Genomic DNA, 27,737 nt, shown 5'->3' with positions numbered 1-27,737 from the left:
ATGTGAAAACAGCTTGAGCTTCATTTGACTTTCAGAGAAAGCAGCTCCAGGAAGGTATGGTTTGTTCATTTATTTTTTGAGGAACTGCACAACGGGTGAAGTTCACTGCTGCGTTCTTTGAGTATATCGGACTACATTTACACTTGAAGTGGATCTATATCCACACATGAAAGATCGTCATTCCCTGAGGGAAGCATGTGCAGAAGCAGATAGAGATTTCTGTAGTCAATGAAAGAGGGGACAAAGGCGAGGGACGCCTAAAGGGATTTAAGTTTGACCTTTACAAAGCTTCCAGAAACTTCATACTAGACTCTTGTATGACTTATCAAGAATCAGAGAAGGGCAGATTTATGAAAAAGTCATCCATAAACCAGTTAAGAATTCCCAGAAAGCATACATTTTTGATTTCTTGGCCAACTGAACTCATCATTTCTATTTCTAGGTTTCTAGAAATAGGTTTCTATTTGTAGTTTGTGAAGACAGCTGACTTGTAAACTTGTGCAAAATGAAAGTGACCATGTGACACATGGTTATTCAGACATAAGGTTATTACATAGATGGTTTCTAGCAAAAAATGAAATCCTTTATGCACTGAGCACATGAGATGGGATCAACGTAACATGAAATCACGAGTGTTCCTGGAGATGGGGGTGTTTGTGAAGAGGGACAAGAGTGTCCTGTTTACAGTGTGCCACTACAGAGCCCTCTAAGCTCATGCTGCGGCATCACAGGGACATGAATCATGACGGGATCGGTCGGTGAACATATTATTCACATCCTGATCAGCTCGCCAAAAAGATTTGTCATGTTGCCATGAGTCAGGTTTGTTCCTGACCGTGAAACCTACTTGTTGGTAGTTATGTCATTGTTTGGTGTTTCTTTTAGTTTGAAGGCTTGGTTAAACGTAGAGTCAGACGTTCCTCCCTTCAAAATAAAATACAGACCTATAAGTGAAGCTGCTCCATTGTCCCTTCTGGGCCTCCTTACATGTGTGGTGGTGACTGTGTCTGCAGAGACTCTGTCCTCTGACTGGATTTTACTGTTCTGCTTTGTTCTGGTTTGTTCTGGTTGACTGGGGACGTTTCTGGGCGGAGCTGGTGTGTTTCCTCCAGCCAGCAGGTGAGTTTAGGAGTGGATACAATTCAGCGAATAAGACAGACGTGGACGTAGCAGCAAAGAAGAGAAAATATAATCCCAGTGAGGAGAAACACCAAGTGGATAAAGCTGGTTCTGAAACGAGGGTGAACCTTGTGTTGTCTTTTACCCGTGGACGTGGAGTTGTTCTGCTTCCTGTTGGACAGGCAGGTGACAAACACCGGCGGTTAGCTTGCGCTAGCGTGCGTTAGCTTGCAGTGTAGGTACAAGCAGTAAACATGCACACTATGTCCTGCAGGGGGCGGGGCTTCTGGTGGTGATGAGCCCAGGAGGAGGGGCCACGTTTGAATGTTGTGTTTACAAACTGCAGCAGACATTTCTACAGACTCAGAAAGAACAGTGATGCTCCTGTTTGCGTTCATATGATGCCTTAAAATGGCATAATTAAATTAATTAAATAATTAACTCTTCAAACACCTGTTAAAATCTCCTGTTTGCCAAAATACCGCTGCTGTCTATCCTGGGTGCACGCTGAATGTAGGAATGATTAAATCTCCTGGACACAACACTCCCTGTGGTGACCACATATTTGTTCCTCCTCTCCTTTCCAGCTCTTATGGAAGCAGGCTCAGTCATTCCCCATGTTTCCCGCTTTGGGAGAGATGGAAAGCCACATGTTCGAGTGTGTCAACCAGGCGGCCGTGCACGAAGAACTGGAGGACGAAACCCGCCGCCTGTGCGACGTTCGCCCTTTCCTGCCGGTCCTCAAGCTGGTGACGCGCAACTGCGGCAGAGCAGAGCGCCTGCTGGACTCCAAGATAGGCGTGCTCATTGGCAAGGGTAAGCAACATAACTTTTATTTCCCTCTAATATAAGACAGCAGATTATCATGCAAGCTCTCACACACATTACTCTCTTCCTGATTGATTGGTTTACTGTCCTTGTTCGACACTCCCAATAAAGGAAAGCACTTACAAGTTGGTAAGTGGCGCCGTAAATCTTTCTCCTCCAGTACAATGAGTAGCTCTCCTTCTCGGCACATCCACCGAGCCATCAGACATGAGGGGCCCCGCCTGCAGCTGGCTCCGATCAGAGGCCCGGCTGTCTGATAGAGGAGCGTGGGGATGGACGGGACGTGTTCCTGACATGTCTCCCATCACGTGTCACTGTGTGTTATCTCCAGTGAAGATAAGGCCTTTCAGAGCAGCAGAGGGGATCGATCAGTACTGAAGAGAAGTCTACTCCTCTGTGGTGACCTCTTCATAGATAGAGGAGGGTGCTCGCCATACCGTGCTGAAGTACGATCCCCCCTCCCCAGTCCCCCGGTGGCCTACACTCACATGCTCCAGCTCAAACCGTCTCTCAGCACGGTTACCTTTTGGACATAAGTCATCACCTCGTAAGAAGACACACACATGGCTTTAGGCTATTTTTGTTTACAAGAAGCGCGTCCTGAGAGCCAGCTCAGCGGAGACAACCATGTTTTTATTTCCTTTCCCAAAGCAGCCATTGTTGTCCAGAGTCCCTCTATGATTGCGGCTCAGGGTCATATGAATGTTCAATAGCTTTAAATGTCAGCGTGTTGTTTTTATTGCCAAGAGAGAATTGTGCAGAAACCCTGTGATAAAAAACCCGGAGACAAAAGCTCACCAGGGAGCAGAGAGATAAAGTCTGATTCGCCTGAAGAACAGTTCAGAGCCCTGGCATTTAGCAGCAGTGTGAATGTTTGGAGGATCTGCTTCAGACTGCTGTTCTAATCCTCTTTACACATTCAGGACCAGCAGAGGCGTCAAGTATGCACAGGTGCTTATCCTTTTTTTATTTTCCCAGAGTTCACGGTTATTAAATCAACAACAACAACAACAACAACAGGTACATTCAGACTTGTAAGAATATCTTCTGAAGAAAAGAGAACAAATCCAGCTCTATAAAGGATAAGAGACCTCTGCAACAGTACATATGTTAATCTCTGATTCTACTGATCTTCAATCATATGTAGCTGCTGAGCAAAAGAGAGAGAGAGAGAGAAACAGGTGGAGTGACATGAAGAGTAACTGTAGAGGGTGAGAGATGAAAATGAGAACAAAGCAGTGAATCTGAGAAATAAGACTCTTTTTTCTGATCAATCAAGATCCAATAAACACGTCCTCACGCCCGCCAAATCCTGCAGGAAGGTGCCGTGTTTAGTTTACATGCAGTCGGGCTTCATCCTGTCCACTGTGTGTAACTCTGCTCTGCAACAAAAACAAGGCTGTACCCTTTCACAGGGTCCCTTCAGTATTTCATAAAGTTGCACATGTTAGGTTAGTGTCTGGTGCAAAAGGAAAGGCACGGGAAGGGCAGCGATGTCACATGGTCCAGTCCTGTCTGCACACTGCTCCATTGAAATCTAACGTCTTCCTAAAATGATATATATTCCACTTGAGAACAGTGATGTAACAACATCCTTTTCTCTGCCTCCAGGACTCCATGAACTCGATGCCATGAACGACCAGGAGGTGAAGGACTTTCGCTGTAAGATGTTTCGTTTAAGTGAAGAGAGGATGCAGCGGGTCCAGATGATGACATGTATGGAGTGGCTGCAGGCCTGCTTCTCCCCACAACTAGAGCCCATGGCAGGGACGGCCATCACGGACGGGCTCAACGAGCGGCAGGTCGACCTGAAAGTCATTATCCACTTCGACCAGTCTCAGGTGAGAGTCTGAAGAACACAGCTTCAAATGCTAAAAACTGCTGCCTGGCAAATTTTTCTCTCAAAGATCCCCAACAGGATCAATATGCTTGATTTGAACACTTAAATCAGCGGCTGTGTCTCAGTTGGTTGAGTCGGTCGTCTCTCAACCGGAAGGTCGGGGGTTCGATCCCCAGCTCCTGCAGCAACATGTACAGTGTGTGTCCCCCAAGTTCCTCTCGCTTTGTCGGCGGCCTATGAATATGTATTAATAAAGGGGAAATCTCCCGTCTCGAAAAATGAAACCAATAGAGAAGTGCAAACTACTGCAGTTCCTCGAGTGTCCACTAGAGGCTGGCTACAGGAACACAGGAAGTCACATACACACAACAGCCAAAAAAGCCGTTTTTACAGCATAAATAAACAGGTTTACAACCTGGTATAAAAAGCTAAATAGGTCTGATTAGTTATTGTCATCACTGGCATAAACTGTACGGGGGGTGAATCTTTTTAAAGGCTACGTTTTGATTTGATAAACGACACATGTTATCCATAGTTAGCTGTGTAGCTGACATGATTGACAGGTGGGCGCGGTGTAGCTCTCAGCCTGTCCTTAGGTTGACTAAAAGTTAGACTGAGACAGCATTTCCAGCATGGAGACCGCCATCGATGGGACTCCAGCGCCCCCTGCAGGAACAGACGGGTGACATCACTCAGGCTTCAACTGATTCAATTGATATTTACAGTCTATGGTATGAACGGATGAGTTAATACTGATGGACTCTACTCGGCAGTCTCTACAACAAGCTTGTGTCCATTTACATTTAAATCAGAGGAACCATGTCCAAACTGGATAAAATGTCACATGGTTAAAGAGGGCAGTTCAAGCCTTTCATGCACCGAGAGAAACCAGTCAAACTGATTTCTTTCTGTTGCAGGGCCGTCAGTGTTTGAAACATCCAACCAACAAAATCAACAATTAAATATATCAAGCTTCAGGCAGTTAAGACAGTTATTCTCATTGTAAGTTCAAACGTTACGCTGACCGAGCAGTCATGTCCTTCTCTGAATCTGTCATAACTTTTGTAATTTAATTGAAAAGAAAAATCAATCGTTAACCCCATTAGCCAAAACTCATCAAGTGTAGCGTGAACAGTAACAGCCTGACTCGGTGCGTCCTCACAGCAACATAAAAACCACTTTGTTTAAGTCGACTGGAGCAGCTCACAGTCTTTTTTCTGCTCATAGTTGGCAGCTCCACAAAACTCACGTGACTGATGCCAAAAAGGAAGTCATGTGACGACACTAAGTGGGTCAAAATCATCAGAGAAATTATGCCATCCTCCCGGACACACACACACACATTAGCATGGCAGCTCCAGGGACAGAGGCGCTGATTAAAATGATTCCTCTTCTTCTATGAACTCTGTCTCCTCCCATCCATCTTCCTCTCTCTCTCTTTCGGTTTTTGCGTCTGTCACAGACTTAACGTTGTTTAACCATAAAGCAGACGGTCACGTCCGTCCAGGCCTCTCTGTGTGTATCAGTTTTGATCAACATCACAGACGCACACACACACACACACACACAAAGACAAGGCCATCTGTGCCTCTGCACTCAGGTGCACACAGACAGGAAGTCTTATTCAGGGGTCAGACACAATACGCCACAATAAAACAGGAAGTGTGCTGGTGTGGTTTACTGTGCTAAATTGTTTATGACCATTAGAGCCCCACCAGCATATCTGACGGCTGCTATTATCAGCTAATACGGGCCAATCACAGATGTTCATAAAATTATTTTTGTTACAGGAAATAAGCAGAAAAGGATGATGTTCTTTTCAGACTGCGCTCCTATACTTCAAGGTCTACAGTACGCTCGCTCAGTGCTTTAAGCCCTACCAGGAGAACTCAGAAACACAACAGAAAATGGGATACTGCGGCATGTAAACACGATTTCTGACAGGCACGGCCTTAACCAAGCGACTTATCAGCAAAACAAACATGGCGGCGTCTTAGATCTGCAGTAAAACTGCTGGAAACATTTGGAAGTTAGGTGGACTCGCTGTATCTGCAACGCTATGTTGGTGTGTGATTTTTCTCACATTTCAAAGTTTCTGCAGTTTGTGTTGTAAAAAATTAACATCACAGACGCCTGCACAAACAAGATGCAGTCATCATAAACCAGGATATTATTTTTTTAAATGTATACAGGGATCTGAAGAACCCGTATCAGACTTGGGTTTCTGTCCGATCTAGTAAACATCCTGGGAGTTTCTAGTCTACATAAAATTGCATGCTATGATTTAGGATTGTACTTCCTACTCAATGTGCCGACATATTGAATGTGAATAGTTTGAAAGTTTGCCTTTCAGAAACGTCCAATGTTTTTAAAAATGTCGGGGCTTCATGAGCGGACACTTTAGCTCGCCTTGAATCATTTTTGTTTATAATGTTCATTTAAAAAAATGTTTAAAGATTTATTTTTGGCCTTTTTGTGCCTTTAATGCAGAGATAGGACAGTGGATAGAGTTGGAAATCAGAGAGAGAGAGGGGGGAATGACATGCAGGAAAGGAGCCGGTTGGGATTTGAACCTGGAGGACTACAGCCTCTATACATGAGGCGCGCACACCAACCACTGCACCACCAGCACCCCTAAATTGTTCATTTAACTACGTGTTTTCTTGCTGGGGAGTGGGGGATTATTTTTATGCCGAACAAAATCTACTTGAAATGGTTTTAGGGTCAAGTGTCTGCCTTAAGGATCAAAAAAAAAGATGTGTTGTCACTGCAGTCGATCTCAGCACTGTTGGTTTTTGAAGACCCTCATAATGGATCTGTTGGATGTCGTCAATTATTAATTTGTAGCAATTCATCCAAACCTCCAGGAAATGATGATTCCATCTCAGGTACAAGGTCGATGCTGTGCTATAAATAACAGGAAGCAGTTAGCCTCAGTGTAGCTTTGACAACCAATGAGAGGCAGAAACAACAGACTCTGTGCATGTGATCGCATGAATTTATCTGTTTTTTAGAGGTGGAACGATAATGTGTCTCTATCTTTAAATTCCTCTTCACTATCTTCAGTATTCATCAGAATCAGGTTGATTGGCAAGTAGGAATTTGAGTTGGTCGTTTGTGGCAATGAACGTAGAATTATTATAAAGAGTTAGAAGCTGTAAAACCGCCGTTCTCCTGCTGTGAAGGGACTTTAAATAAGATGAAATGTAAAAAGGTGAAACAGATTAACTGTACAGTTGTGCAGGTATATGCAATGACATTACACACAAACTTGTACCGTTCATCAAATCAAAACGGAAGAGTCATCATAACTTCAGCTCCGTACAGTGTGTGTCGATCGAGACATGAGCTAATCACACCTATTTGGTTTTGTGAACCAGGCTGTAAACATGTTAATCTCTGCTGTAAAAACAGGTGTTTTAGAATGGGTGTGTATGTGACTTCCTATGCATCTGCAGCAAGCCTCTAGTGGACACTCGAGGAACTGCAGTATATTGCACTTCAGCATCGGATTCATTTTTACTACACGGGAGGTTGCTGCTTTATTACACACACTGTGCAGAATAAACAGGGAATATTCAAGTCCTCTGTGCTTTAAAGCCTCATTGATTCAATGTCATGATGTTTCTTTCCTTGCAGCTTTTCAGCATCTTTTTGTCCAATTTCGACATAAGAAAATGTATTAATTTTAAAACATTTCTCTGCTCTGCTATTCTTTTTCAAGAAGTACACTTAGATTAAAAGTAAACACTAGAGTCAATCCCTCCCCTCTGTCTCTTGTTTTTCTCCTGTCTTCTGTCAGGATTCAGCCAGTGTGATGGTGCCATCATCCTGCACCCCCACTGAGCTGATGGAGCAGGCCGTGAGGAAGTGGCTGACCACCCACGGGCCGGAGGAGGAGGCATGGCAGGGTCAGTACGTACTGAGGGTCAGCCACTGTCTGGAGTTCCTCTGTGGAGACGACCCCCTGAGTCAATATAAGGTCAGTGGCTGTGCAGTCGATGTGGTCGGGTGTCTATAAGTAGCCATGTGTCGCCTTTTGTGTCAAGCACAGAAACAACGGAGGAAGTCGCAGGGTGCAGGTACAGAAAGACCAGGATGAGGACTAAAAGAGGCGTCACATCCTTTGTATCATGAAGCATTCAGCTGCTTAATAAGCTCTGATCATACAGGAGGAAGTCAGCACTCTGCACTGTTTTGAACTTGCAATTGAAATCCCTACATGTGATAGTTTGATGGTTTTGTTTTTATGAGCTGTCCTGTGAATGGTTTCGACGTCTTTTTGAATTGTGTTTTCATGCTCTCGGTGTGAGGCACATTCCCCCGAGGGGCAATGAAGGTTTCATTCATCCGTTCATTTATTCATCTTCTTTGGGGTTTTAGAAACAAACATGCAACCAACATTATGGCCGTGTGTGTAAATATGAAGGAAAGCCATATTCTGCAAACGACTTCATGATCAACCTCCGCTGTGAGTGGAGCGACATGTGGCATTTTGTCAGTGTTCAGTTTCAGAAGAGAGAGACTAAAGTGCTAAAGACATAAAAGAAGAAGAACAGCCAGATGATGGTTTATTCTGCAGGTTGTGTTCAAATCAGGAGAAGCAAACACTAGCATGCTGGCAAGTCTCTGTAGTAAGCTCAGAGATTTGTAAACATGAATCTCCAGTAAATACAAACAAATAAGTGTTGTACATTTCAGTGTCTTTCTTGCTCTCAATGTTTTTCCGTTGAACAGTTTGAGCTGCTCAGCTAACTTTCTAAAAGCACTCAGTTCTCACACAGTCCTGTATTTGCACACTGAACTGTTTGTGTTTGAGCCTTACATAAAGATGTTTGTATCTAAGTCAACAAGCCCAGCTTCAGCATACAGAGTTACAGTATTAAGCGGATCTTTGATGTGTGTGTGGCACTGATATGCACATTCATTCAAAAGATTTGCTGTCCTGTTTTGTTTGTAGTACATCCGCACGTGCTTGCAAGCCAAGGAGCCTCCACACCTCACCCTGGTCCACACCAGCACCGTCAAGGCCATGTTTGACAAGGAAATCTCCGCCATCGGAGCTGTGGTTAGCCGCAAGTCCTCCAACCCACCTTTACCACTACCTCCCAAGAGAAGAGTTCCCACGGTCAGTCTGCTTGCTCGTGAAGCTGTGTGAATGTGCTTTTTCACTTCTGTTTTGTAGCGGGTTATTTTGGCCTTTTCAACATTTACGGGGGAGTTGAGAAAGAAAATAGCATCTAGGACAGGGGTGGACAACTGGTGGCCCGGGGGCCACATGCGGCCCCCATCAATGTGGCCCTCAGGTCAGTTTTTAAATATCAATTATTTGGAAACATGAAGAAAACATGAGAAAATCTGCCATGAAATCATGAAAACCAGAAATATGTCCATAATAATATTTGAGCACTGGCATATGTTGAGTTAAATTTGAGACATCATTGATTTTTGTGTACTACAATTTGGCCCCCTCGCAGTGAGGATTAAATGAATGTGGCCCTTGCTGTGACCAAAGTTGGTCCTGCATCTGCAAAAAGCATTGGTGAGTTAGTCGATTGGGTGGAAGATCGGGAAAATGTGCTTAAAGGGGGTACAAATAGTTTATAAGTTTCATTTCAATCCAGCATGAATGCTTTTAGTCGGATATAGAACGTGTTAGTGTTCGGTAGTGGTGGTGTGCTTCAGACTCCGATGGCCAAGAAAAGTATTACAACCAACCAACAAACACTTCAAAAACATGCCAATTGGTTTGTTTGAGCACATTTTCTGCAAAGTGGAGCAGGCATGACTCCTTCTTTACTGAGTGCAGTCAAAACAATACTTGGTTATGCTTGAGTTGCATTCTTCAACTGTTTTTGAAACTGTTGAGGTTAGTGCCGGTAAGTGTCGTGTTTAACTTCCTCCTCTGTGTTTATTTGCATTTAAAAATACTGAGGAAGTTTCATGTATTCCAGATAACAAGCACTTACTGGAATATATCTGTATGTTTACTGAGTCTATGTTCACAATGATTCACCTGCTGAAGGAAGCAGGTTGCTGCGGTTTACCTAGCAAACAAGTTATCTGCAGCTGCCACCTGTCCTTTATGAGGCCGTGTTCAGAGTGTGGAGGAGGAGTATTCTGCCAGGTTGTCACAAAATATGGCCAGCTCCTCGCTGTTGCTCCTCGCTGCTGCCAGGTGCACAGTGACATCACTCCTTGTATGCTAAATGTCAGGTTGAATGTAATTGGCTTCTGTTAGCGTGTCTCCCGGGGTTTTAATTGCCTGCTGCCATGCTTACTGTAGTGCCCGGTGATGTGAAAGTCTCCAAATTAATAACGGATTCCAATCATCTTATGAAACGATACCACACTATATTATCACATAAAATCACAACAGTGATTATTTCATAACGTGTCCTCCATCATGATTAACATTTGTCTTGGTTTCCAGTAAGACCAGACGCTAACTACAAAACACTTGGCACATTTTTGGGATACGTTTAAAGGTCACATATTCTGTAAAATACACTGCACTGTTTCTCTAACACTAACATGTGTCCCTAGTCTGTCTACAAACCCCCCAAAGATGAGGAAAGTCCATCCTCTCCGTCTTCCGCCTGCTCCACTTTTCAGAAAATGTGTGCTCAAACAGGCTGTTTGGGCAGTAACTCCTCCCCCAGGTGGGTGACACTCCCACAGCTAGGTGTTTGTTCTGCCCTCTCAGTCTGCCTTCTTACAGTAAACAATAGGACATGGAGCGAGAAAGCCCAAGACACCCAAGCCCTTCCAGAGAGGGGGTGTGGTCAGACACAGCTCATTTACATTTAAAGGTACAGACACAGAAACAGTCTGTTCTGAGCAAAGTGAAAGTATTTTTAGATTGTCAAATGAATTGCATACCAGTGAGGTGCAATGGGTGGGTCATTAAAGTAGACAGACGCAGACAGAGATTCTCGTAAGGCTGTTATAATGTCACCACAGCAGTTTGGGTGTCTGCGACTGGAGCATAGATTTATTTTCAGGAGAGGAGCCTGTTATCGACACGTCACTGCTGTGCTGGAGGAAGCCGGACTGATAATTGCTCAACACAAAACCAAAATAGAACACAAGGATGGGTTTGTTTTTAAGAAATGACACTTTATAGAAAACTCCTGGTTCTTCTTGTAATGGAAGAGGCTGACACAAATATAGTCTCTTTCCTGACAAGAAGGCAAATCACACACACACAAAGACGGAGGCAACAAACAGCAGGAAGTGTGCTAGTTAGTCATGTTCATACACTCCACAGGTCATGTGATGCTGTTTTTCCTGCTGACTGCTGACCCTCGCAAATCCACTTGGCTTGACATCAGACTGACCTGCCTGTGTGTGTGTGTGTGTGTGTGTGTGTGTGTGTGTGTGCGTGTGTGCGCATGCAGGGGAGTGGTGGAAATGAAGAAGCAGTGTGTGTAGGAGTACATATTTTCACAGTGCATTATGCTGATATTGCTCACTTAAGTGTCTCTCTCTCTCTCCTCTCACTTTCCCGCTGCAGCAGGTACAGACGTGTGTGTGGGGCGTGTCTAGCCCGTTTAAGATAGTCTTGGTAACAGGCAGCAAAGTGAACGCCGAGGAGACTGCCAAGGTGAGCCTGCTGCTGTCCATAAAACAGTTGTTTGTGTTCTGTTAATCAACTTTGCACACAGACACCCACATCTCCCACACAGTTCACATTTACGATAGGAACGCGTTGGCTTTGTCAGTCAGTTTTTCTTTAGTCTGAGATGCCTCGTGTTTTATTTAAACACTTCACTTCAGGTATGATCATCTCAGATATCATTTAAACTGTTTCACATTTGTGGAGGCGGATTTTACAGATTACAGAGTACTGTGAGTTTATGACTATGACTCAGTTGGTCGAGTCGGTCGCTTCCTAAGCTAAAGGTCAGGGGTTTGATCCCCAGCAGCCACATGTCCGATGTGTCCTCAGGCAAGACACTTAACCCCAAGTTGCGCCCGCTGCTTCGTTGGTATATGAATGGGATAAGTTACTCCTGATGGACTCTTTACACAGCAGCCTCTACCATCAGTGTGTGAATGTGTAGGTGTGACCTACGGGGTAAAAACGCTTTGAGTGATCAGAAGACTAGAAAAGTGCTACAAGCTCAAGTCCATTCAATATTTACTTCTACCTTTTTAAGGGCTGTACTAAACAGGCTTGTAGTATATAAAGTAGGACACTACAGTGTTACTTGACCTCTTATTTGCCCTCCCACTCAGGTCCAGGTGAGGGCGGGGCTCTTCCATGGCACGGAACTGCTGTGCAAGCCAGCGGTGAGCAGCGAGAGCAACGGGCGCTCGGACCACACGTGGAAGGACAGCACGCTGGAGTTTGACATCTCCGTCTGCGACCTGCCGCGCATGACCCGCCTCTGCTTTGCCATCTACGCCGTCATGGATAAAGTCAAGAAGCAGAAGTCAACCAAAAACGCTCACATAAACAAATACCAGACCATCCGCAAAGCAGGGAAAGTGGTAAGAAGCTGTTTACTCTCTGCAGGTGGCAGTGGGTCAAATGAAGACAGCATCTTTATGATGTCATAGACTGATTAGTAATTTAACTTCTTCTCTCTCTTTGTGAACCAGCACTACCCCATAGCCTGGGTCAACACCATGGTGTTTGACTACAAAGGCCAGCTCAAGATCGGACACATCATCCTGCACTGCTGGTCCTCCTTTCCTGGTACACACAGACTAACACTCAGGAGCTGTTTTCACACATGCACTCCTGGAAATTCACAAACAATTCAGGACAACATATCCCTGAAATGTCTCATTCACACATATCCCTTATAGCGGGAAGTTTGCCTTGTCAGATGAGGGAGGGGCGGGGGGTGTTAACAGGGAGGACACAACGTAAAAGAGATGCTGTGGACATCCAAGCTGATAAGAGTCTGAAACTGTAACGGTATCTTTTTGCCCTCATATCAGCTACTTCTTTTTATGGGATCAACCGATATCGGATTTTTGGGGCCGATACCGAATTTAAACCTGATGCCGATATATCGGCCGATATCTTTCTAATCTCTACCTTAAATTAGGTCATGCCGAAAGTCATGTGATATGCTAACATCGGCCGATATTGTTAAATGTCATGCTTATTGGACGTATTCACAGAATGAACAAACAAAGGAAAGGAATAAAGTTAAAAGATTGGAGCAGCTTTATTACTTGCACAGATGCACCTATTGCGCACCAGATGTGTGATATAAACATCATCATCCCACCTGCTCGCGGAGAATTTTCCTGAAAGTTTCTGCTGCTTTGCCACATCGGATCACCCCGACTTTATGCAAACAATGTTCTATGAGGCAGGCAGGAGAAAGTGCGGGAAAAATATGCCTGTACTCATCCGCACATGCAGCTCATCCTGAGATTTTGAGGAGTTTTATCCATGTGAGAAAACACCAATGCTTACTTTTCATGTAGCTACCATGGTAACTAGGGCTAATTTAGCTTCTCCAGTGATGTGCAGCCTCACAGTTACCCTGTTTTTGTTTTTCTTCCAGACGAACTTGAAGAGATGCTGAACCCCATAGGAACCATTCAGACCAACCCATACACCGAGAACGCTACAGCCCTGCACATCCACTTCCCCGAGTACTCGTCACACCCCATCATCTTCCCTCCCTTCGATAAGGTCAGACAGCTCACAGTCCGTCTCACATCCCTTCTAGCCACTATCTGGACGCGGCAGCGAGCTTGAATCTGTCTTTTCTGCTGGCATGGATTCAAACACGATCGGTCTGAAAGGATTCTGACATTACTATCTGTAGACTTAGCCCGATATGAAACGCTTTGATGAGGCCTTTTCACAAACAGACCTGACTGCAGTTTGTCATGGCAGTCGCTCGGTGCTCTTCATAATGGTGCGTGATTATGATGAAGTGGTGGCTGTTAGCATGAGGGGATCAGGACGTGCTCCGCCTCACTAATGCTCTGTACGAGTGCATGAGTCTTGCTTTCCCTTCATCGGCTTTCACTTCACTCTAGGATTCAAAGTGTTCTTCATTACATACAAAGCCCTGCAGGGCCTGGCCCTTACATACATTACTGAACCACTGTGTCCTTAATCTAGCAGCCACCTTTGCTGATCTTCTGATCAGGGCCGTTAACACTTCCTCGTTCATATTTTAAATCCAGCGGTGATCGTGTGTTTCCTTAAAGGTTTTCCCCATAACGTTAGGTCTACTGAATCTGTAGTTTCTTTAAAACGGCTAATTAAAAACTCGTTTTTTTATATGTCAGCATTTTAATAAGTTCTGTCTGTCTGTGAGTTTTACTTGTGTCTGTGTTTGAATACGTGCTGGTTTATGATATTTATGTTGGTGTGTGTGCTTGTCCACCTGTCCTTTGTGCTTTGCACGTGTGTTTAAAAAAGTGCTTTATGAATGTGTTCATACAGTGCTGTTTTTTTCTACAGATACTGGAAAAAGCTGCACAGATTGCCAGAGCGAGCGACTGTGCACCCATGGTGAGTAGACGTACAGATCACAGAGATTATTGCAAACAGGCGTGTTTGCGTGTTTGTTTGAAGTCGGGCTGTGAGGAATATCTGCGCCCCCCCCCCCCCCCCCCCACATGCACACGCTGACAGGTTCCTGGAGAATCCTTTGTTTCCACTCTGACAGAGTGAAGCTGCACAAACATTTCAGTCCCCTTTGACAGTAGCAAGACGCTCATCAGATGATTGTGTGTTCTCCTGTGACAGCCCCTCAGATACAAACACGTCTCTAGGTGTGTTACAGCGGGTTATGTAACCCTGTGTTATGTAGAGGGCATGTCTGAGCGCAGCCCTTTAATGTGGGTGTGTGTCAGGAAACCATGGATCAGATACAGCTACAACTTCAGGTTTATTTTCATGTGCATGAGGTGAAATGCTCCACTTATTTCCTCGAATGTTAAAGTGAGCTGATGTTTTTATTTCGACACATCCTTCACTCTCTGTTAGATTTATTATTGTTGTCTACTTAAAGCTCATATGTCAGGCAGCATGCGAGCTGCCAGCAGAGACAAGTTGAAGATGTTGGTCCTTAGTTTGAATTTTGATTAACTTCAGTGAAGGTAGAGAAAAAGCCGGATGTCTGATACACTCCTGCCATCTTGTGGTTCTTTCCTGCTACTCACCATCAGAGTCCTTTAGTAACTGCACTCTTCAGTTTTCTCTCGTCCACACATCTCCCCGTTTCTCTCCCCCACATCTCCTCGCTCTTTTCTGTCTCAAACTTCCCAACATCATCTGACTTTAGTTCCCTCCTCTCCGTGCTTCTATCAGGGTCGTGGCGGTAAGAAGTTCCACATAGAGCTGAAGGAGATCATGGAGCGTGACCCGCTCTCTCAGCTGTGTGAAAACGAGAAGGACCTGATCTGGACACTACGCTACGACTGCTGGGAGAATTTCCCGCAGTCGTTGCCAAAGCTGCTGCTCTCCGTCAAGTGGAGCAAACACGAGGACATGGCCCAGGTAGACCAGAGTTTGATGTGTTGAATCAGCCCTTAATACAACTTTGGAAATTAAAGATGAAAACAAGTTCAATATTTCTTACATGTTCACAGGCTATGCAGAAGTTTAATTCCCTACGGTGTACTTTACAGTATGAGAACAGTTACAGTAAGATTTTGTAGATAAACCTCTCCTCTCCATGTGATGCTTTAAGGGCCGATCACCCAGAGACGCTTCATCCAATGCGCCTGTGGAGTAATACTTTAGGATCAGATGTCTGTGTTAATGCACTGAATTTAACGCCCCAGGTGTCTGCCTGTCACAGGTGTTTGTTTGCTGCGTGCTGTGATTGAGCAGGCGCTGCTTTTCAAACATTATTCTGTCTGCAGGCTGCAACAGTGTCTGTCCAGGTGAATAAAATAAGTGGGGAAAAATTAGATTCAAGCAATTGTAGAGCTCTCGTCGTTGATTCTCTCCTAAATAAGGAGGGGAAAAAGTAATAAAGGGGTAAGGAGGTAAATCCTACTTGATTTGATTTTTTACTTTTATGCACTCCCAAAAAAACACTGGAGCAGAGAACATCATCCAGAAAGAGAGCTACATCAGTGATCAGGTCCTAAGACTTCTAAATCTAAAATTGTTTTAATGGGACTCATTTGTTAGAGAAATGTCTTTCAAGCAGGTGATATTCTTTGAATTGAACCCGTTTTAAAAGTTCATAACGGTTCTTTTTCAAACCTTCTGTCACTCATATAAACACTTATTCATGTCTCCGTACAAACAGCCCATGTAGTTTAACGTTGTCTCAAAATGTAACACTATGACCTCTTAGATGAATGTTTGTACTGGTTTCCGCTGACCTTTGGCACAGATGATGGTTTTGATGTTTTAACATCCATCAAGAAGGAGATAAAAAAAGTTTTTATAGCCTTAAATTTCCCTCAGGATCAGACTTTAAGTCCTCCTCTGTCCACATTTTTTAAACATTGCTGACTTGTTATAGATAAACATGACACAATTGTGCACATGAATTAACCTCCTTTTGACACAGAAAATGTGTCTAGATGGAGCCTTCATGTCTCTCGTGGACAGATGCTTTTGCAGCCTGCAGACAGAGTTCTGTTTGAAAAGCAGCGACTGCTCAATCACAGCAGGCAGCAAACAAACACCTGTGACAGGCAGACACCTGGGGCGTTAACTTCAGTGCAGCAGCACAGAAATCTGATCCTAAAGTATTACCTTTACACCTTCTCTGCTGTTAATAATATGCCAAGGGAGAATGTGCAGCCTTATCCATAACATGTCTGAAACCTTTCATTCACAGAGCTTTATACATTCTGTCTCTGATAAATGTGCACCATGTTCTGATTCTCTCTGTGTCTGTATGTCGATCTCAGCTGCAGGCGCTCCTTCAGATCTGGCCCAAACTGTGTCCCAGAGATGCTCTGGAGCTCCTGGACTTCAACTACCCCGACCAGTATGTCCGAGAATACGCTGTGGGCTGTCTGCGGGACATGAGGTGAACTCATCTATCCCCCCACACCGACATTGTTTTATAACACACGGTCTTCTTTCTGTTTTCTTTCTCTTATATTCAAACTTCTACATTTATATCACCCGATGCACATGTTGTCACATCCCCCTTCCTCCTTCCAGTTTGTATTTATCAGATATGATTCAGTGCACAAGTCAAATCTCCTGTGAGTCGTTTGTTACTGGTTGTGAAACATACTGGAATTAATACTGGTGCATCTTTATCGACTACAAAAGCAAAAGAGACAATCAGCAAGTTCCATATCCCGTCTAAACTGGTATATATAAGATGCAGTTTATTTTTCGGGGTGTCCCAGAGAGAAAAAAAGGTGTAAACTGTCGTCCTACATGATGATTTCCTTTGTTAGCCAAGTCCACAACGGTCAATTTCTGTGCAGCTCTGTCGCTTTTTTGGTACCGTCTGTTTGCACTTCTTCTAGCTACAGTACGTTAGTTGATCTCTCAGCGTACGGAAAAAAGTTGTGAAGTACTGATCGACAGTCTGCAAGTCGTGCTGCTCACCTCCGATGGTCACTCGATGACTTATTGAAGAGTTTTTCAATCAGCGCTCCACACGCTTTATGCACTGATCAGTAAACCTGCAGGATTACGACCTCAAGACGTAGAAAAGATGTTAAAAAGTGGCGCTGCCAGCCTGCTCTGTGTATCCCAGAACAGCTTGCAGTACACAATGAAAGGGGAGGTTGAATTTTCAACCGTGTCAGGTCGAGTACAATGTGTGATGGTAGCGGCTGCAGCACTGAGTCATGACAGCGCCTGAGCAGTTTATACTAATATATTGGGCCCACCAGTGTATGGGCACAGCCGACGATTTAGAGGAAAAAAGCAGGTATTAAAAGTGTTTGAAGACATCGGTAGGCTAGTGGTTAGTGAGCGAGCCCCATGTACGGAGGCTATAGTCGTCCAAGCAGGCATCCCGGGTTTGATTCCGACCTGTGTCTCCTTTCCTGCAGGTCATTACACTTTCTCTCTCTCTCCCCCTCCCTGATATCTGACTCTGTCCTCTGTCTTATCTCTAAAATAAAGGCAAATAAAAGCTGCTGCCGGGTTGGTATCAGACAATTAACAGTAGATGATTAACAGCTTACCGCCTAAACAGCGTCCTTTAATATTTACCCAGAGAAGTCCTAACAATGATCATTGTGTTTGACTGTTTTAAAGAAAGCAGGATGAGATTTAGAGTCCTCACAGGAGTTTTAGTATAAGTATCTGTAGCTATAAAAACCTCTCCATCGTCCTCTCTCTCTCTCCTCTCTAGTGATGAGGAGCTGTCGCAGTATTTGCTACAGTTGGTGCAGGTGTTGCGTTATGAGCCCTACTATGACTGCGCCCTCACCCACTTCCTGCTGAAGCGTGCTCAGGGGAACCGCAAGATTGGACACTTCCTCTTCTGGCATCTACGGTGAGCTACACACACACACACACACTCACACACACACACACACACACACACACACACACACACACACACACACACACACACACACAGACACACGCACACAGACACAGACATGCGTATGTAAAGGACAATAGTTGAGTCCTCAGAGATTCCTCCTCTGACTTGTTGTATTCCCCCGCCCTCTACAGGTCAGAGATCCACATGCCTGCTGTTTCAGTGCAGTTTGCCCTCATTCTGGAGGCCTACTGTCGAGGCAGCATCCCTCATATTGAGGTCCTAAAAAAACAGGTAGGTCACTTGCAGTTTAATTAGAGCGGTACAGTCTGTCTGTGAGACACACCACAGAGCAGAGTTGAAGGTGAAAAGCAGTTCAAAGACCCTGACACACAAAGCAGACGGCAAAGAACTAGTGGCGACGAAGGCCAACTGTGGCGTCGCCTCACTTCTTGTCCAAAAAGTTGCACTTGAACACACCACAAAGACTACAGCTGACGGCCAACCATCACGTACGTTCTGAGCATCCGTGAGAGGAAATAACTCTCCATGCCAGCAGGGGGCAGTAGTCTGTTGTTATGATACGAGAAGACCATTTTCACACCGCTGTCGCTCACCACTCGTATTATAGGTAGTCTACTAATGGAGAATAATGTCTGATAAAAAGTTGAAAATGGCGCTGCCGTTGTCAGCCCTTGGTCTTTTAGTGGAAAAAGAAAAGAAGAGAGCTGGCGATAAATGAAACCTCCAAACAGCCAATCAGAGAGATTCCTCTAACCGACCGCAGACACTGATTCAACATGTCGAATCGGCCCAAAAAAAGGCGGACGGGTAGCGACGGAGCCGGACACACCGCAAAAATTAGGACGAAGACCGCTCACCGACGGTCCAACTAGGACAGACAGACGGCGATCTCCTTGGTGTGTCAGGGCCTTAACCCAATAACTAGTCCGATCAAATTACTCTCAAACAACTGGACCAAACATGCATTATGTCCCATTCATGTATTTATCGCGTCAGACTTTAACTCTACTTTTTCTGACTGAAAAATTAGAATAGCTGAATTGTTTTGTCAACCCCTGCAGGAACTAGATTTCTGTTATTTTTAGAGTCCCCCTCCGACCCTTAAACCTGAACCCTCTGCAGATCCTGACAGTCAGTCCTCTCGACACTTCCTCATGCTTCCTCTTCAACGCAGATATTTATCTGAGCCACTTCCCTGTTTGGAAGAATGTGCACACGTGTTTGGGATCACAATGCTGACAGCGTGTTTTTAAGGAATAAATATTTTCATGTTTTAATCGTTCTTTTTGTTGTTGTGGTGGTTTCAGGTGGAAGCCCTGAGTAAGCTAAAGTCAGTGAACGAGCTAATCAAGCTGGGAACCATCAAGAACGCTCGCAGTAAAACCAAGGAGGCCATGTTGACCAAGGAGGCCATGATGACTTGTTTAAGGCAGAGCGGTTACTCAGAGACTCTGTCAGACCTGCACTCCCCTCTGAACCCCAACATCCTGCTGTCAGGCATCAAGTGAGGCGACAGCGCTCAGATCAGAGTATCATGCTGAACTTTTTATCTCTGTCAGACGTCTTCATTTTCCCCTTTCTCTGGTTCATCCATCAGTGTGGAGAAGTGTCGGTACATGGACTCTAAGATGAAGCCGCTCTGGATTGTTTACAACAACAAGCTGCTGGGCGGAGACAGCCTGGGGATCATCTTCAAGAACGGAGATGGTAGGAGGGCTCAAAAGTGGGGAGGGGATGGGAAGGGAAGGTTTGGTATGAAGGATGAAAAGTTATTCAAAACCACCTTTAAGTTAAATTTACTCCACAAAGTAAAGGAAACATTCCTCTTTTCTACTTATTTTCTCTCCCCAGACCTGAGGCAGGACATGTTGACCCTCCAGATTTTGAGGTTAATGGATCTGCTATGGAAGGAGGCTAACCTGGACCTTCGGTGAGTTTGTCCGTCTAGAGCAGCTAAACCAAAGTCTATAATCATGTTTATATAAAATGGATCAAACGGCAACTCTGACTGAAGGTTTGACGTCGATGTTGAATTTCTGAGTTTTGCTTCAACAGAAAGTGCATGTTCGAAAATGTTAACCTGCAAAGTTGAGCGGAGTGACCCGGGGGGCAAAAAAAGGAATGGGCAGAACTGCAATCTCCAAAAAAAGGGGGATTATTTTGTAGGGCCCGACAGATATGAAATTTTGGGGCTGATAAAATCAGACACCGATTTACCGGCCGATGTATCTTTGGCTTAAAGAGATAGATATAGATGTACACTCCGATTGTTGCTGTTATCAAACACTTGTGTAAAGATTTATAATTAAGATAACTTTTTTTTTTTACAGTTAGTTCAATTATGAAAATAAATAAACTTAAATTTAATAAACCTCATTGCATATCGGCACGTATCAGAGATCAAATCAGCCAATACCGATATCGGCTGATATTATCGGCCGGCTGATTTATCGGTCAGGCTCGATTAATTTAATATAAAACATAAAGTTTAACAGCGATTACAACCTGCACGTGGTGCAGGGTCCTCTCGCTCTCGCTCTCTCTCTCTCTCTCGCTCTCTCTCTCTCTCTCTCTATCTCTCTCTTTGTGTGTGTTTGTTTACCAGAAAGACTTTGTCGAGCTTATTTGTTCCTGCTCTCGGTGGGGAAGAGGAAGCTCCGCCGGGCTGCAGCAGAGGAGAGGACACACTAGTTTGACCTCTGACCCTTTTACACCCTAGCTTTTCTCACACACACACACACACACACACACACACACACACACACACACACACACACACACACACACACACACACACACACACACACACACACACACACACACAGGTGTTGCATCCTAATCAAATCCACACTCTTGGACGTCTACAAACCGTCTGTTCCTCTTGGTCATACTCTGACACATCTGGAGCTGAGCGGTGTCGGGGGTTGTTTTGACAGTTGAGCTCGGAGACGGTGCGTCACATTACAAAGGACGCCGGTTCACAGGTCGATCACATATATTAGGAATGAAGAAAGGGACGATGTATTGAAACCTTTATGATGTGGTGGATGTGAGTTGCGTCTGGGATTTCTCGATTTTCAAAATGCTCAGATCATCACTCATCAGCTGCCTGAAACTCATCACTCACCCCGTTACCTTGGCGATGTTTTGTCTATAGACTTAAAATAAAATGCAAACAAAATACACATGGAGTCTCTTTGACTGAACCATCTTAGCTGCTTGATTAAAAGTCTTGGGTGCACCGTGTTAGTACATTTGAGCAGAGAAGGAAGCTTCCTGTGGAACATTTGTCAGAGTCATCTTATTTTTCTACATCCTGCAAAGTGAAGACTTGAAGAAGAGAAGGACAAACAATGTGAAAGAAGAGGAAACGCTATCATCTGTCTGCTCCACATGCCCATCCCATAATCATCTAATGTTTTCCCCTTATGGTTCCATCTGTGCCGTCTCGTCTCAGGGTAAACAGCAGCATGTTGTTTACTCTCTGACAGGAGTTTGATATGAGTGAACTTTCAGATTAACCACAGCTTGATACGTTAATCTCATTCATGTCCAACACTGAGCAGGATCGACTACGACACACACAAAGCTGTATTAACACTACCAGTGTTACAGCGACTTTTAGCTCTTGTTTTGGTCATTTTTCATTCACATTTTAAGATCAGGGTGCATACGTTCACAATGTTTAAAATCAGTCGCATTAAGCCCTTTGTCTTCTCTCTCTCTCTCTCTCTCTCTCTCTCAGGATCGTTCCGTATGGTTGCCTAGCGACAGGGGACCGAGCGGGGCTGATCGAGGTCGTGTCATCGGCAGACACAATCGCAAACATCCAGCTGACCAGCAGCAACGTAGCCGCAGCTGCTGCCTTCAACAAAGACGCCTTACTCAACTGGCTGAAGGAGAGAAACTCCAGGTGAGTTCAGGTGCTGCTCACTCCTTAAATACTGGAGTACTGCAGAGTCTACTGCAGAGGCTACACTGGTCGTATAGAATACTATATATGAACTCAACAGTACATTGATCTGTAGCCTCAGACAAGCTGATAATAAACATCAGAGCATGGTTGGTGTGAAACAGAAAAAACAAAAGCTGCTTTCAGACCGCAGGAACTTTTTCATAGTTCTAGGAACTGTTGGAACCCTCCCCTTTTTTATTGATTCTGCACCACAGTAACTATGAACTATTTTAGTTCCTAGAACTTGGTTTAGAGGAACCTTTGTAGCTCCTGCTTCAGATTAGGTACCATGGCAGTGTGACTACAAACAGAAAGAAGTACCTATGGTGTCTAGTTATCAGGGAACGCCCTGGTGGATAGTTCCTCTTCAAAAAGTCCCCAGAAGTAGGGCGCTGGTGGCGCAGTGGTTGTGGCACGCGCCCCATGTGTGGAGGCTCAGGTCCTCCAGGCAGGCGGCCCGGGTTTGGGTCCGACCTGTGGCTTCTTTCTCGCATGTTGTTTCCTGGTTTCCGAACACAGCCTTTTTCTTCTGGATCAAATCTTCAGTTTGTGTTGTTCTAGCTTTTTAGTAGGATGAGGATTACTTTGATCCAATAAACCAGGATCATCCTGATCCAGGATTGAGGCTGGACTACGGAGAACAGTTCTTCTGCTGTACCACATCAGAACAAAGACGTTTGGTGAGGCTCCGAGAAGCTGGCCCGTCTGCAGGAGGAGCTGAGAATATGAATACATTTAAAACGAAACTAAAAACAATGAAATCAGTCTTTTATGTCGGATTTGATCAGTTCATTACTTTAGGTTTAAAAGGTTTTTTTGGGCTTTTGATGCCTTTATTTAGAGATAGGACAGAGCATAGAATCAGAGAGAGAGAGCGCAGGGGGAAGAACATGCAGCGAAGAAGAAGTCACATGTCGGGTTCGAGCCCGGGGCTGACCGCTTGGGGGATTACAGCCTCTGTACATGGAGGTGTTATGTTTTGCGTTGCTGTAAAAACTCAGCTTTTAAATAAAGCTTGATTCATTGATTAACGAGGTGTTAGCGGCGGTAGTGATCGATGAGCTCATTTTGGTCTTTTTGTCTCACAGCGATACTCTTGAGCGAGTCATCGAGGAGTTCACGCTGTCCTGCGCAGGTTACTGCGTCGCCACCTACGTCCTGGGGATCGGAGACCGCCACAGCGACAACATCATGGTCCGCAGCACGGGACAGGTGAGTCACCCGGCTCATTACTCAGCCTCTGTTTGTTTCATGCTGCTCACTGATTGGCTCTTTTTCGTCCGTCAGCTCTTCCACATAGACTTTGGTCACATCCTGGGAAACTTCAAGTCCAAGTTCGGCATCAAGAGGGAGCGCGTGCCGTTTATCCTCACGCACGACTTCATCCACGTCATACAGCAGGGCAAGACGGGATACACGGAGAAATTTGGCAGGTTTGTTCCTCTCAAACTTCGTCTAAAAGTTATCAAGTTTTTAATCATGAAGGCCCCGTGTCCACCTACTGTTACTTCCTTGCTGTGTTTGTGTGCTGAGAAGAAAAGCTCTATGACAACAGTCTGTCGACAACGGTCGCTGAATGACCGACACTGCTCCGTTACTTTTTACTGAATGTTTTATATTTGAGGTTGTTTATTTTCTGATCAGAAACGGAGCGAGGAAGATGTGGGTACAAGACACGATCTGTAGGCGGCAAAACTACGGGGAATATCATACATTTGGAAAAGAGCGCTGGTGACGTCACCAGTGCCTTTCTGAAAAAATGAAATATTTTCAGTTTATGCACTCGGAGCGACTGCATAAAAAAGGTGGAGTGCTCAGAAAAAAAGACACTGGACTAAATCAGCACAAATCTGTAGAAGTGAAATGAGCATAATCTGCAACAAACCTGAATTTGAAAACATCTCATCTGAAGTCAAATGTTAATAAATTATATCAAGATCTCATCTTTACACAGTTTTGAATTCAATGTTTGTCAAAATTAAGTAAATTAAAATATGCAGCATCTGTTTTGTTTTGTCTATGCCTCCGGGTGATAAATAACCTTGTGAATCATCCTTCATCGTTTTGACAGCAAAAGGCGTTCTTTAGGTGTTCTCTAAAAGACTAGAAAACATGTAGAACCAAATGACGGTCAGGAAAAAAGCAGAAGAACTTTGTGTTTCCTACGTAGCAGCACAAACAAGCCTTTGATTGGACAGAGACACAGCTTGTTTGAGTCGTTGCAGTATCCTCTCCCGCCAGCAGAGTGCAGTAGAAGCCAAGGCAATGATGTTTGTCTCTCCGGTTATTCAACAAGAACAGTCGGGTGAGCATCTGGTCCTCTGAGGCGTCATCGGGAAAGAGGAAGTGTTGAATAAAAATCAGCTTAATATCCTCTGCAGTTCCCATCATGCTGCTGTTGTTGTTTTAATACTGACCCCGTGCTGGAGCTCTATTGCACCCCTTCCCCAGTCCCCCAATGACCTGCACTCACATTACTCGAGGCCCGACCAAACCTGAGCACAGTTACCTCTTATAGTATACGTAAGTCACCACGTTGTAATGCGACACTTTGTTTACGAGAAGCGAGGTCATCGAGTCGTAGCACAAAGGAGAACAACGCAGAGAACATGACTGCAGCTTTGACTTTGTGGCTTTTTTTTTGTTTTTGCAGAAAACTTTACGTACTGTTCTTGAGCCTCAGAGCTTTTTAATTAGAACTTCAAATCGACCTCATGCTGACCTCATGAGAGTCTTAAAACATGAAGTGTTTGTGTGTCACCTTTCAGGAGCCGGTGGTGATAACCTCGTTCATTTTTCACTTCTTCTGACCTCTTTACAGCGTGTTGAAAGAGGATGATGGTTTTTAATTTCCCTGAAAGCAAACTTCACAAGTGAACAACATCGTGTACTGGAATACCTGTTGATGATGTACTGTTTACATCGTGTGTGTGTGTGTGTGTGTGTGTGTGTGTGTGTGTGTCGTAGTTTCCGTCAGTACTGCGAGGAGGCCTATCTCATCTTGAGGAAGAATGGAAACCTCTTCATCACGCTGTTCGCCCTCATGCTGACCGCTGGACTACCTGAACTCACCTCAGTCAAGGACATCCAGTACTTAAAGGTACACACACACACAGAGGAGAACACAAACACAGAACAACACATACAGAGGAGGACACACACATACACATTTTTTACCAACCTCAAAATATCAACATTTTGCAAACATTTCTGTCAAATTCTTCAACTCCCCCCTTAAAGCAGCTAACCCTCCTCCTCTCCCTCAATGTGTCTCTCCTCAGGACTCTCTGGCGTTGGGTAAAACGGACGAGGAGGCGCTGAAGCAGTTCAGGCAGAAGTTTGACGAGGCCCTGAGAGAGAGCTGGACAACCAAAGTCAATTGGATGGCCCACAATGTGGCCAAAGACAACCGCTCGTAGAGCAGCTGAGACCCCTTAAAGCTGGGGGGGGGGGTCAGGGGCCGAGGGGACACGGAGAAGGAGTGTGTGTGCGGGGAGCGAGGGAAGAAAAGGTGTGGCGAGGAAACAGAGCAACAGCCACCCGGGTTAAAGAAGGGAAATATCAAACATAAGCAGAATATCCAAAAACAGCAGAATCAGCCCTGTGTATCGTACCTACTCTCCACACAGGCCTGCATCCTTAATTTCTGATTTCCTCCTCGCCTTGCATCACTCCGGCATGGTGCGTCCTGAAAAGCCGGATTCATGGTCGTGTGACATTTCGTTGGAATCATGGTGGGTTAAAATCATTGCAAGTTTTGCACAGGCACAACAGCAGATAAGAGCGCACAGTCAAAGGAAGGGGAACTGAAGCACCCAGTCTGCCCACACTAAAGATGGCTGGCCCCCCTGAGGAGCGAGCTGACATCACAGATCCTGTTCTGGATCAGTTGAACTTTGTCGGACAGACAGAACTGGACTCTGAGGCGGGTTGAGGTGTGACTACGCCCCTCCACTGCTGTTAGGTCAGTGGAGATATGAGAGGGAAGTGGAGAGGGCGGAATTGAAAAAAACTTTTTAAAAAACGTCTGACCCCAATTTCTGAAAACAATGTGCACAACGCCCACAGGAAGTGCGTCTTAACAGTCTCTCCACCGCTGCCTCTAAGCGTGCCTCAAAACTGCAGGAAGATTGTATTTTTTAAGACCCTACTTTTTTTTTTAATTTTGCCATTTTAAGAATTTATTACCAGATGTTTATGTGCCAGACTACTTTATTCGCCCACAGAGAAACTATGATGAAAGAGGAGCTGCAGTTAGAGGAAGAAACGTCCTGAGCCTGTCGGTCGGGCGTTTGAATCATTCGGACCATCGAACACTGGAATGTTTTCAAAAAGACGTCTACGTGAAATTTCAAGTTGTCTTTTAACTAAACACTTCATTTTTATTTCATTTTAAACTCGCAGAGTGCTTCGTCTCTTTGTTCATTTTTCAAATCAAGTGAATTATCGGCCTCAGTGCGTCGTCACCTGTGAGGTCTCTTAAAGTCTAAAATCTCTGACCCCCGATGCTTTTATCTCGACAGGACCAAAACCTAAAGCCCGTCTGTACTCATTGTCTTGTTCATACTGTGGTTTTAATTCTCTGTTTTTGAACTGAATGTGAAATCGTGTAGCTCTCCTTTATAAGTGTATTTGTTTTTATACAAGCAGGTGTGGGTGGAGCCTTGGACCTGTGTGGGCGGGGTTTATCCTAATGGACATTACACTGCGATGCAAAGCTACTTCCTATTTTTCCGACACAGAGGGCGCCTCTCATCTGTGATTCATTTTTGTGCAATATCCGAGTATATGAACCATATCCTATTATATAAAACCTACGGCCCGGGCCGAAGCCTATAATGGTTTTTTTTTTTCTCTGTCGGTGTTTCTGTGCTGCAGCGCCACATCGCACCACTCGCCTTCAAACGTCTTAGACACTGGATATTGTCAAATGTACAGGCTTTTATTGTTTTGCTGTTTTTGTTTTCATAGGAGTTGTATTAAAGTTATTTTCCACCGCGCTACATGTCTGCCTGCACTCAGCGTGATTGTTGTACATGTGTATTGAGTGACTGCATCCCGGGGGGGGAGCAGAACGAATGGGCAAATGTTTCCTGCTGAATGAAGAAGTCAAAGTATGAAAAAACGGACGGACGGACGAATCAGGTGGTGCAGTGAGATGAATGGAAGGAGAAGACCTGACAGTGCGGGTGGGTGTGTTATGTGCAGGACTTCAGAGGTACAGAGGAGCGAGGTTATGGACGGCCTTAAAGGTGACGAGTAAAATCTTGTAGTCGATGCGATATCGATGAATCTGGAGTGGTGGGATTAACAGAGGGTGTTCTGGAGTGACAATGCCGCTGTTAATATTTACTTCTCCAAACAATCGACTTTTTCTGATTGAAATTGCGCAGTCAGGGCATTCTCCTGCAGAATGCAGTTTTTTTGTGGTATAGATAAACTCTACTTATCCCTGCATGAGGGTTAAGATAATAGCTGAACAAACCACCAAATCAAAACACAACTTAAAGGTCAAATATAATGCAAAATGCACCATGTTCCTCTAACTCTAGTATGTGTC

At 44.7% G+C, this 27,737-nt stretch overlaps 1 protein-coding gene across 3 annotated transcripts in view; it reads left to right on the top strand.

Annotated features, from left to right (window-relative positions):
- pik3cb (phosphatidylinositol-4,5-bisphosphate 3-kinase, catalytic subunit beta) overlaps window positions 1–27,177 on the top strand; it is a 63,288-nt gene extending 36,111 nt beyond the window's left edge. For 2 of the 3 annotated variants that reach the window (XM_065959944.1, XM_065959945.1), the window contains exons 4-24: window positions 1,707–1,935; window positions 3,559–3,788; window positions 7,590–7,769; window positions 8,748–8,915; window positions 11,304–11,393; window positions 12,029–12,283; window positions 12,395–12,491; window positions 13,318–13,448; window positions 14,232–14,282; window positions 15,084–15,272; window positions 16,649–16,770; window positions 18,064–18,207; window positions 18,393–18,492; window positions 19,530–19,726; window positions 19,820–19,929; window positions 20,074–20,152; window positions 21,968–22,135; window positions 23,266–23,389; window positions 23,465–23,610; window positions 25,145–25,277; window positions 25,459–27,177. In XM_065959944.1, the coding sequence (XP_065816016.1) occupies window positions 1,707–1,935; window positions 3,559–3,788; window positions 7,590–7,769; window positions 8,748–8,915; window positions 11,304–11,393; window positions 12,029–12,283; window positions 12,395–12,491; window positions 13,318–13,448; window positions 14,232–14,282; window positions 15,084–15,272; window positions 16,649–16,770; window positions 18,064–18,207; window positions 18,393–18,492; window positions 19,530–19,726; window positions 19,820–19,929; window positions 20,074–20,152; window positions 21,968–22,135; window positions 23,266–23,389; window positions 23,465–23,610; window positions 25,145–25,277; window positions 25,459–25,596 (3,081 nt within the window). In that variant the 3' untranslated portion in view covers window positions 25,597–27,177. The remainder of the gene's footprint in view (window positions 1–1,706; window positions 1,936–3,558; window positions 3,789–7,589; window positions 7,770–8,747; window positions 8,916–11,303; window positions 11,394–12,028; window positions 12,284–12,394; window positions 12,492–13,317; window positions 13,449–14,231; window positions 14,283–15,083; window positions 15,273–16,648; window positions 16,771–18,063; window positions 18,208–18,392; window positions 18,493–19,529; window positions 19,727–19,819; window positions 19,930–20,073; window positions 20,153–21,967; window positions 22,136–23,265; window positions 23,390–23,464; window positions 23,611–25,144; window positions 25,278–25,458) is intronic. The other variant, XM_065959946.1, reaches the window with a different exon arrangement.
- The last annotated feature ends 560 nt before the right edge of the window (window positions 27,178–27,737 follow it).

This window comes from Labrus bergylta, chromosome 11 (assembly GCF_963930695.1).
Source record: "Labrus bergylta chromosome 11, fLabBer1.1, whole genome shotgun sequence".
Lineage (NCBI taxonomy): Eukaryota > Metazoa > Chordata > Actinopteri > Labriformes > Labridae > Labrus > Labrus bergylta.
The sequence above is the reverse complement of the archived record's forward strand: the minus strand, read 5'-3'. Positions and strand labels throughout refer to the sequence as shown.